Here is a 12,295-nt window from a genome sequence, read left to right as displayed (position 1 = left end):
GTCCACGGATGGCTAAATAAACAAAAATAAAATAAAATTTTAAAAAATGTTGCAAAGTGACATGAACTGGAACGAGTATGAACAGCAAACGTAAAGCAGTTCATGATCAGAGTCCTTTACTATTTGTTTACTTATGTTGCAGCTCTCTAACTGTTTAAAGCATTTCATTGACCAAATACTCATTATTTCCAGGACTAAAATACAGTGGGAAAAGAACAGCACACAGATAACAACCTCTAGGAAATATAAGGTTACTAAACAAGGAGCACTGAAAATACATGACATAATGTTCACTGACAGTGGAAAGTACACCTGTATTGGTGAGTACTTTATCATTGTATAAATGAAGTTATTTGATAAGTCTATTCTGCAGAAATAGAAATCAAACAGCATAATGTTTCCTTTTTATATGGTGCTTCTAAAAAAGTTGATGTGATAATAACTTTTTTTCAGGATGTATGTAGAAAGTTCATTAACATGTCAGGGCATTAAAAATAAAATTGCTAGTAACAGAAATACTTTATACAAATCAAAGTACTGGTTGTAACGATTCAAAATTTTTTATACAACAGTCAAAATATGACAGGTGTTTTCCATTTCAAATCACCTCTGACTGTATATTTTGCATATGGGCTCCCCCTGAGCATCATCAGCTACAATTAAAATCAATATGTGAAAGACATAGTTGATATCAGGACTTGTTGCTTAATTTAGGTGTGTTTGTGCAGCAACACTCAGCATGAAATAACATACAAACAAGAAGTGTGTCAAGAAAACAACTTGACTGATTAACTAATGTTGTAATCATGATAGTAACGATGAAATCTGCAAAATCAAACAATGGAAAAACCAAGATGGAATAATGATAGGCACTACAAAAGACTATGACATCCAATTTTGTGCATATTTAGAAACATGTGAGTGCACATCTATACATAAAGGAAGGAAGGTTAAACAGCTCATTGATGACAAGGTCATTAGATATGGAGCACTTGCCCATATTTGGAAAGGATATTGGAATACCTTTTTCAAAGGAACCATTCAGTATTTGACTTAGGGAATAATGGAAAACCTAAATGTGATAGACTGGACAGGGATTTGAATTGCTGTCCTCCGGAATACATTTTCCTTCCTTTTTCACTGGGTCACCTTGCTCACTCACAGGCATACAGTAATTGCTCTTCTCAATCATTATGAACAGAAAGCACATGAAAAACAGGTTGCTGTGTCACATTCTTTATATATAGGTATGTAAATAAGGCAAAGAATACAATACAGTTAAAACTGTAAACCAAAGAAAGGTGATACTCTAATGGAAAATTATGTATCATATTCTGTGTTTTAGTCAAAAATTGTGAATCATATTCTGCATTTTAGTCAAAAATTGTGCATCATGTTCTGCATTTGAGCTGTGTAGCTAAAATCAAGTATGTGATGTTGCCAAAGGCTTGAAATGAAGAAACATAACTCAACTCCAAGTATCTCCTACACAATGTGTTGTGAAAGTACAACTCCTGAGGAAGCTATAAGCTATGCAACAATTGTGCTGTAGCTGTTATTAGATTTCATCATGTTACTAAGGTTGAAGGTTGATGCTGTTCTAATGTGGTTACTTTTGGTGATGGTGTGGCATACACAACTTTATTGCAACCTCTGTGCGATCTATTTCATTGCATCTGAAAATTGTACCCTACAAAAGAGATGCCAAACAAGACATTTGTGACATTGCTTTGTAAACTTCACCATGAAATTATGCTCTGTTGACAACAAATGTGCAAGCACTGGCAAGAAATTGTGGGTCTAATGCACTGCTTTTCATTATATTTTAATGTGCTACTGAGCAGACAATTCTCCTTAATAACACAGATAGCCCATCCAGTTTTTGAGGGGATCTTGGTGCAAATTTATCATTTCTGAATTACGCCAAATTATTGGATACTAGTTTATTTGTGGATGAAAGTGCTAATTGACTGTATGTGAACTTACATGAGGTTACTATGCAACCACTGAAAAATAGAGGTGATAGTTTGAGAAGGTATTAGAATTTGGTCTTCTGAAGGAATGCAGGCATTACATATATGTACTAACATAATGAATCTATTTTTTATTACAGGCACGTAGGAAAGGACTACTCTGTTCTCTGCTGAAAAATGTTGTTGCTATGAACCATGAAAAGACATATGAAGTAATATAACTTCTCTAGTCTTAGGATATTTGCATTGCCATTAAATAATTAAATGAGCTGCACTACTACTTTGTGAGTCTACAGTTCATGTTCCAATGAAACCTGACCTTAAACACCTGTTAATGCACAAAATTTGAAAGAGTTTACTAAAGATTAATTGAAAGGACTAAGTATACTCTTGAGTTTTGTAACTAGCAGAACATTTATTTGATTTCTGGTAGAATATTAGATAACGTGGCTGTTGACATACTCTTTTGCAACTTGTCAAATAATTTCCAAAAATCCCAAGAAAATGAATTTTGTGTATTGCTGTTTTTGTTCAGATCATAATTATGTGAAAGAAGAAAAGAAATGAAATGAATTGTGATTAATAATTTTAAATAATAAGGAACTTTTTAGAAGTATTACATTCTTGACAAATAACAGAGGCACATTTTTTCTAAATTTTTATGCAAGCATGTCTATTACAAAGAAAGTATAAATGACCATGTTCAATGTTCGTGTTGCAGCTGGTCAGTCAAAAGCTGATCTATACCTTTCAGTGAAGCTTCCTTTGACAAGAACAAGTTCTGAAGAAGTTGAGAATGCCAACAAAGTATTGCCTGGAAGATCACGCTCAGAAGACAGAAGACTCAAGGCTGGAGGTATATGTCAGTCTGAAAGTCTTAACTATAAATCGGTTTTCTTAGAAGATGTGCTGCTCCTTATTGGGCATTACTTGAATTCTGTAGTTATCACTATCATTGATGGTATGTAAACAAGGTTCTCCAAAAGACAACTCTTTCTCAACTTTTTTTCATCTCTTAACTTCTAACTTGGCTGTTTAAACTAATATATGCCCTATTGCTTCTGCTGCATTTTTAGTTTGTTAGATATTGATTTCTTTCTCCATATTGCAATTTATTCCCTCAATACTTTGTATTGTGGAAATTTCAACTACCGTTTAATGCCAATGATCTACTCTACAAATGAAAATTCAGAAAGTTCTTCCCCTATTTTTGGAAGACTTCTGCTGTTCTTCGTTCCACATTTCCAGTCATTGTTCCACACTTCCCTGGCTGAAGCTCTATGTCTTCAATTTTAACAGGACTAATTTCTTTCTGCAAGCAAAGTCACAGTATTGGAGAGGTAGTGTAATGGTGGATTTATAGCACAGAATTCAAGGGTATATTGCCACATGCTGCATGTATGCTTACTAGCAACATGTTGGAAGACCTTCATAATGGATCTGGAGAAAACTCCTCTACAAGGAAGGACTTGCTGCAGGATGTCAACACTTGTCCTCCTGTATTTTCCAACATGTTTCTAAATGTACACTCCAGAGTTAATTTCATCACACTGATATCTGGAGCAGAATTGTCTGTTAGAGACCGTTATAGTTAGAACTAGGAAAATGAAATAAGAAACTCTGAATTTTACCTTACAGAAATAAGGAAAACTATGTTTTAATGTTCAAAAACTCAGAACTTGTTCATAAGACTGTGTTAACAAAACAACACAGCACTGACAGAGAGATCTATTACATTCTCTGCAGTAGACTTTGCTGCTGACACATACTTACATAATATTGTTCAAATGTCTCCAACTCCCCCATTTGAACATAGATTTCAGACATTGCTTTCACAAGTCAAACCATTTTGTTTCAGTATCTTCTGAAATTTGTGCTTCTTCAAGGGCTTGTTTAACAGATCAGCCAACATCTCTTCTGTGTATAAATAGTCTGCCTCAATATTACTTTTTGCTGTATCCCTGTACATCATACTTGGATACCCACTGCAAGTGTGGCTGCTGCTGATGCACTACATTCAAGCAGTCTGCCATCAACATGTGCACAGGCTGACAACCAGAGGTCACCTGTCAATTGTGCACACAACACGGCACCCGCTCTGCCGTCTGCCAGAGATGTTTCCTATCTAAGGACAGCACACCAGGTGTTCATCTTCATATGTGTTCTACTGCTTTGTTTTGTTCCTATACTGAATGTGGATTAATAAGCTCTTGTCTTTGGTGGCCACACTGTCTTAAATTATGACACAATTGGAGATGATTGTGGTATTCACACCTGTGTGCTCAGTCTATTGGTTGTTCCTTCAGTTTACAGAGGCAGTGCTCAAATCTCTCCTCAAGCAGCAATAGGCTCTTATTGTTACTATAACAAACTTCTCAACCACACTGACTTCGCAAGCTCCCATGCTGTCAGCACACTCAGTGCCATTACCCCCTTATGACAGTGCAGCGAAGACTGGAATGCTTATGGGAAGCATCTTTAGCAACATTTCCTCCCTTTTGGTGTCACTGATGCTAACACGTGTAAGGCGTTGTTTTTTTCTTGGATTTCTACTCAGATCTGCCAGTTAGCCCTGCACCAGGAACCTGTGTTGCTTTCGTATGACAAAATGTGTAAGCTGTTGTCAAATTATCACTATAAATGCACACACATCATTGCAGCACATGTAGGGTTTTATCACTGTCATAAACAGCCCCACCAGCCCTACTGGGCTTGGGCAGCCAAACTCCATGACATCAGTTGCAAATGTCAGTTTGTTATCAATCCCCATGATTCTTGTGCTGATTCTATGGTCCACTTGGTTGGCTTCCAACAAGGAGGTGTGTCAATGGCACTGCAGTGCAAAAATCCATCTTTGGCTGAATATTGCCCAGTCTTTTGAGGTGTCCTGTACTGCTGGTGACTAGATTGAGGCTTGTTGTGATGTCACCAGGGTGGCTTCTGTTCCTGGTGATCCGGTGTCAGTTAGTTCTTGGGGGAGAGGGATGTGGCAGTAGTATAAATGCAGCCTCTCTGCTGCAGCAGACAACAACATGCCAAACAGCAACAACTACAACCACAGCAGTGGCAGTACTTGGTGCTCCCACTCGTCCATACTGTGTTATGCAACATGACATGGCCACATGCCCTAAGTGCTGGGTGACCTTCAACAACTACAGAAACAAAGGACATGAAGCATCTGTGTGTCATTCCCAGCCTTCTCCTGCAGATAAGGATGTGGATGTTAATTGTATGTCTCCAGTACTTATACATATCAACAAACAATTTATTGAAGTGTGAGTGATGGACAAACAGCTCCAGCTATGAGCAAATATTGGTGCAGCTGTGACATAACTGAACTCACAAACGTATGTGGACTTAGGATCCCCAGTGTTGTCTCCTGCTACTCAATGGCTGGTGAGCTACAACAAGCAGCATATTCCAATTTTGGCAAACATTGCACTTCCCACTGTGCATAAATCAGTAGTTTGTTTCTGACTTTTTTTGGGGTGGATGAAACTGGTACCAACAATTTGTTTGGTTTGGATGATTTTAATGCTTTTGAGTTCTCTATTGCAGGTGCAGTGCATCTTGTTTCTGACCTGGTCCCTTATAGCAGTTAAATTCTCTGTGTTCTGAGTTCTCATCATCTTTTTTTTTTTTTTTTTTTTTTTTTTTTTTATGGGTTAGGTTGTGCCACTAATTTTATGGCCCACATTACTCTGAAATCTATGGTAGGCTGTGTTTCTTCCAAGCATGTCCTATTCCTGTGGTCTTGCATGAACATGTGAAATCCTAGTTGGATACATGACATTGTTGAGGGTCATCCAGCCTATTACATGAAGTGAGTGGTCTACCCCCTTCATGATTGATAAAAAACTGAATAATCAGCTTTGTGCCCCATTAGAATGAATTATTGGCCAAACTTGCTGGGGGCCTGATTTTTCTAAAGTTGATTGATCTTAAGCCTGTTTTCAGGTTCCTTGTGATTAACAGGCTCTTCGGGCTGCACCAATATCAGTGCCTCCCATTTAGTGTGGCTAGCACCCCTGCAATTTTTCAGAGTTTTTTGGAACAGTTTACAATGGCCGTTACAGGGCAGCATCAACTATCTCAAGAACATCACCATGAATTCTTGAAATTTAAATTACATTCTGCTCCTTGTTTGGCTACCTCCCATCCCGACCAGCTCCTTGTCTTAGCTACAGATACCTCCCAGTATGGCCTCAGGGCCTTTCTCACACATCGCTATGAGGATGGTTCCGTGTGTCCAATAGTTTATGCACCAAAAACATTTAACTCTGTTCAGGAGCACTACTCCCGAGTTGAAAAGGAAGTGCTTGTTATTGTCTATGCCCCCAAAAAGTTTCATTTATTTTTGTATAGGTCTAAATTCCACCTCATTATGGACCAGAAGCCTTTAGTTTAATTTTTTACCCTTCCTGCTATGTTGGCCAACGAGAGAGCAAACAATATCGAGCATTAGGCCTTGCTTCTGTATTGCTACAACTATGAGATACATTTTCACCCTACTTCACAGCATGTCAACACCAATGCACTATCCTGGAACCCAGCTGAGGTGCTCCATAGTCACCAACCCCCACCCTCCTCCATCTGTTTATGCTGCCTCACCAACATCCATTGCCATGACCCTCGTTGCCGTTTGGTCCTGGCATGGGGGCTTGGCTGCCAAATGAAACGAATTGTGGGTATAGTTCACAGCTGGTGCGGCCACTACCTGTGTAGTGCTCAACATTGGCTGACAGTGGCGTACCATCATTATCAGCTGCATCTTTGCACCTCGACAAGGCCTGCGTGTCTGCCGCTGTCACCTCTGCTTCCTCCCTCAGTGCCTCCTGTCCTCATCTTGTGACTATTCCTGCTGCAGCGGTGGACCTGCCTTCCATATGGATGTTTCTGCCTCCTGGCTCTTCTCTGGGATCCAGCGCCCTTACGCCTGCTGCTGGCTCTTCCCACAACACTCCACCACCATCTGCACTTCTGCTGTTGGCTGGACTGGCACCACTGGGTCCCTCAGTGCTGCATTCCTGATACTCCCTCCTGAACAGCCAGCACCTTTCCCATCAGCACAGTTCTGCTACGTCAAGGTTCTAGAGGAGTAAAATGCTTCCTGCACCCTCTTCACCTGTCCTCGCTTCTGGTACTTCATGGGAGGTGACTACCATGTGTGTCCATGGCTGCACCACTTCCACCTCTTCTCTCCTGTTCTGGCCCGGAATCTCCTTCCATCACCATTGTCACCACCTGCAGTGCCCACTGAAAATGTCATGGACTTGTTAATAGCTGTCCTGATGCCAGCATCAGTGAAGTGTCCATTCCTAAAGGAAGAGGGGGGGGGGGGGGACAGGTGCTATAAATCTGTACATCCATCATACTTGGATACGTAACATGGGTGTGGCCACCAGTGGGCTACTTTCAAACAGTCCACCATCAGCATCTGCACCAGCCAGCCACCAGAGGTCGCCTGTGACTTGTACACACGGCATGGCACTTGCTGTCCATCTAACGGAGCTCTTCCCTATATTAGGACAGTGCAGCAGGTGCTCGCTGTCAGATGTGTTCTAATGATTTGTTTTGTACTATGCTTGTGTGTACTTGAATGTGGTTAATAATCTCTTGTCTTTGGTGGCTGTGCTATTAGTTGTGTCTTACATTATGACACCCTGATCTACATACATCAAAAAAAGTTTTGCATCACCTCCGTTCTGAGAGCTCTGGAACCTATACAGAAAATTGGAATAGTGGTCAACATAAACATCATTTCTGCCCTTTTTATTGCTCATGAAAACCACACATTGCGTGTTGTACCACCATACAGCAAGACCTTCAGAGGTGGTGGTCCAGATTGCTGTACACACTGGTACCTTTAATACCCAGTAGCACATCCTCTTGCATTGATGCATGCTGCCTGTATTCGTTCTGGCATACTATCCTCAAGTTCATCAAGGCACCGTTGGTCCATATTGTCTCATTCCTCAATGGCGATTTGACGTAGATCCCTCAGAGTGGTTGGTGGGCCATGTCATCCATAAACAGCCATTTTCAATCTATCTCATGCATGTTTGATAACGTTCATGTGTGGAGAAAATGCTGGCTACTCTAGTCGAGTGGTGTCATTATCCTGAAGGAAGTCATTTCAAGATGTGCACGATGGGGGCGTAAACTGTCATCCACGAATCGGTCAGAGGATGGCATTCGTGTATCATACAGCTGTTAAGGTGCTTTCCATGACCACCAGCAGCATACGTTGGCCCCACATAACGCCACCCCAAAACATCAGGGAAACTCGAAGTTGCTGCACTTGCTGGACATTGGGTCTTTAGCGTTCAGACTGAGTAGGTTGCCTCCAAACATGTCTCCGATGATTGTCTGGTTGAAGGCATATGTGACACTCATCGGTGAAAAGAACATTATGCCAATCCTGAACAGTTCATTCAGCATGTTGTTGGTACCATCTGTACTGCGTAGTATGGTGTTGTGGTTGCAAAGATGGATGTCGGGAGTGAAGCTGTGCATCATGCAGCCTTTTGCACTCAGTTTGAGTTGTAACACGACATCCTGTGGCTGCATGAAAAGTATTATTAAACATGGTGGCATTGCTGTCAGGATTCCTGCGAACCATAATCCATAGGTAGCAGTCATCCACTGCAGTAGTAGCCCTTGGGCAGCCTGAGCGAGGCATGTCATTTACAGTTCCTGTCTCTGTGTATCTCCTCCATGTCCGAACAACATTGCTCTGGTTCACTCTGAGACGCCTTGACACTTCCCTCATTGAGAGCCCTTCCTGGCACAAAGTAACACTGCGGACATGATCGAACTGTGGTATCGACCGTCTAGGCATGGTTGAACTACAGACAACACGAGCCATGTACCTCCTTCCTGGTGGAATGACTGGAACTGATCAGCTGTCGGACCCCCTCCGCCTAATAGGCTTTCCAATGTTGCTCTCTTGGGCTTTTGTGGGATATCCTTACAACATTTGTGGCAAAAGTGATATCATTCCTTCAAGTTTGTGACAGATACAGAAAGTTCCCTACTGCCTCAAAATATGGTACTCCACATTTCCATTGCACTTGCCACTTAATTTCTTGGTCATTAACTCAGCTCCTGGTTCCATAAGTGTCGGAACAGATTTGTAGTCTGTGATACCAATTTTTTTGTCAAAACTTTGTATGTGTATGACAATTAGTTTATGCATGACTCTTCTACAGTCCTCTTTGTAACCATCTGTGGATCCAAGTACTGCTCCACCTCTTCCAGGTCATATATGTTAAATTTGGTTTTGGGTTGTCTCTTAAAACTGTTCAAATGAAGCAGTCATCCACTCACATAGCTTATTACTGTGATGTCTTCACTGCTTCTGCAATAGATATTGGTATCTGCCTTGGGTTGTTTCATACCCCTCTTTAGCAAGGTTTCTTGCCTTTTCTTCAGTCAACTAATCTTACCTTTTTTTAGGCAATATTCTACCTTCTTCTGCTAGGATTACACATATTTCTTTCGCTAATTTCCCATTTAAGTAAGCTGTTTTCTCATCTATGTGGTGCATTAGTAAACCTTCTTCTGCTAAAAGATATCCAAATTATTAATATTTTACCACTGGTGAAAATATTTCTCTGCAGAATATCCCTTCTTTTTGTGAATATTCCTTGACTAAAAGTCATGTATTGTATTTTGATGCTGATCTGTCAGAATTTTTTGCATTGAACACTCATTATGCCTGTAACTTTTTTTCCATTTCAGCCCGTGTGAAAGTATCACTTTGAGAAAATGACTGCAGTTCTCTTTTCAACAATGGAGACTCTGTTGTTGAGAATTCATACCACTTATAGCCTCTTCAACTGTTGTATGATCATCATTAAAATATTGGGCTATATACATTTCATAACCATAGTATTCTTTAGATGCTTGAGAAGAACATCTTTAAATATTTTCTTCCTATTTTTCATCTGCCAGAACTTCATTGGCATAGAATCTATTTATATGTTTGACAATCTTCTTCTTCCTCCACTCCAGTTTCTGTTTCTTATCAGAATAAATATTTCTTAAACTTGACGAAGTTAATAAAATGATTGTACACTCCTTCCGACTATCTTTCATTTCATATTTATAATTCTCAAGGAATACGAAATCTCCGGTCAGTATCTTCTTATTCATGAACTTGCAAATCAGTAAATTTTGAATCTTTATGGTAGGCTACACAGAGATACTTCTTAGACTTTGAGTCCCATTTCCTCCTATACCATAGCCTGCTTCTGAAAACTTCTAAGTTGTTTTGGTTTGGCTTCTTTCATGTCCACACTTCATATGAAGTTCTATTTTTTACTGCTTTAGTAGGTGATAGACTGACCCGTGGGTGGTCTAGGGGTCTAGGGGTAGCATCTTTGACTCATAATAAAAAAAAAAAACGTCTTCGATCCCGGGTTCGATCCCAGCCACTGCCTAAATTTTGATAAATAATCAGCATTGGCGGCCGAAAACTTCCAGCATAAGAAGTCAGCCTCATTCTGCCAATGGCCTTGTCAAAGAGGGCGGAGGAGCGGATAGATGTTCAGGGCACTCTCTTGTCCTTGGGGTGGGAAATTGCCCCTAAAGGCGGAAGAATCAGCAATGATCAACAACATGAGGATGCAGAAGACAATGGAAACCACTGCATTAAAGACACGTAACGTGTATCCACAGGACATGTGGCCTGTAATTGAAGAAGTGTCATGATGATCTCTCCATTGGCAAAAGATTCCGGAATAGTCCCCCATACAGATCTCCAGGAGGGGACTGCCAAGGGGGAGGTTACCATGAGAAAAAGATTGAATAATCAACGAAAGGATAACGTTCTACGAGTCAGGGCGTGGAATGTCAGAAGCTTGAACATGGTAGGGAAACTAGAGAATCTGAAAAGGGAAATGCAAAGGCTCAATCTAGATATAGTAGGGGTCAGTGAAGTGAAGTGGAAGGAAGACAAGGATTTCTGGTCAGATGAGTATCGGGTAATATCAACAGCAGCAGAAAATGGTATAACAGGTGTAGAATTCGTTATGAATAGGAAGATATGGCAGAGGGTGTGTTACTGTGAACAGTTCAGTGACCAGGTTCTTCTAATCAGAATCGACAGCAGACCAACACCGACAATGGTAGTTCAGGTATACATGCCGACATCGCAAGCTGAAGATGAACAGATAGAGAAAGTGTATGAGGATATTGAAAGGATAATGCAGTATGTAAAGGGGGATGAAAATCTAATAGTCATGGGCGACTGGAATGCAGTTGTAGGGGAAGGAGTAGAAGAAAAGGTCGCAGGAGAATATGGGCTTGGGTCAAGGAATGAAAGAGGAGAAAGACTAATTGAGTTCTGTAACAAGTTTCAGCTAGTAATAGCGAATACCCTGTTCAAGAATCACAAGAGGAGGAGGTATACTTGGAAAAGGCCAGGAGATACGCGAAGATTTCAATTAGATTACATCATAGTCAGACAGAGATTCCGAAATCAGATACTGGATTGTAAGGCATACCCAGGAGCAGATATAGACTCAGATCACAATATAGTAGTGATGAAGAGTAGGTTGAAGTTCAAGACATTAGTCAGGAAGAATCAATACGCAAAGAAGTGGGATACGGAAGTACTAAGGAATGACGAGATACGTTTGAAGTTCTCTAACGCTATAGATACAGCAATAAGGAATAGCGCAGTAGGCAGTACAGTTGAAGAGGAATGGACATCTCTAAAAAGGGGCATCACAGAAGTTGGGAAGGAAAACATAGGTAAAAAAAGGTAGCTGTGAAGAAACCATGGGTAACAGAAGAAACACTTCAGTTGATTGATGAAAGGAGGAAGTACAAACATGTTCCGGGAAAATCAGGAATACAGAAATACAAGTCGTTGAGGAATGAAATAAATAGAAAGTGCAGGGAAGCTAAGACGAAATGGCTGCAGGAAAAATGTGAAGACATCGAAAAAGATATGATTGTTGGAAGGACAGACTCAGCATACAGGAAAGTCAAAACAACCTTTGGTGACTTTAAAAGCAACGGTGGTAACATTAAGAGTGCAACGGGGATTCCATTGTTAAATGCAGAGGAGAGAGCAGATAGGTGGAAAGAATACATTGAAAGCCTCTATGGGGATGAAGATTTGTCTGATGTGATAGAAGAAGAAATAGGAGTCAATTTAGAAGAGATAGGGGATCCAGTATTAGAATCAGAATTTAAAAGAGCTTTGGAGGACTTACGGTCAAATAAGGCAGAAGGGCTAGATAACATTCCATCGGAATTTCTAAAATCATTGGGGGAAGTGGCAACAAAATGACTATTCACGTTGGTGTGTA

At 40.5% G+C, this 12,295-nt stretch overlaps 1 protein-coding gene across 1 annotated transcript in view; it reads left to right on the top strand.

The window, feature by feature from the left end:
- LOC124615735 (protein madd-4-like) overlaps nt 1-12,295 on the top strand; it is a 325,617-nt gene that overhangs the window by 205,050 nt on the left and 108,272 nt on the right. The window contains exons 13-14 of the mRNA XM_047143810.1: nt 193-320; nt 2,695-2,829. Coding sequence (XP_046999766.1) covers nt 193-320; nt 2,695-2,829 — 263 coding nt within the window. The remainder of the gene's footprint in view (nt 1-192; nt 321-2,694; nt 2,830-12,295) is intronic.

Source organism: Schistocerca americana, chromosome 5 (genome assembly GCF_021461395.2).
Source record: "Schistocerca americana isolate TAMUIC-IGC-003095 chromosome 5, iqSchAmer2.1, whole genome shotgun sequence".
Lineage (NCBI taxonomy): Eukaryota > Metazoa > Arthropoda > Insecta > Orthoptera > Acrididae > Schistocerca > Schistocerca americana.
The sequence above is the reverse complement of the archived record's forward strand: the minus strand, read 5'-3'. Positions and strand labels throughout refer to the sequence as shown.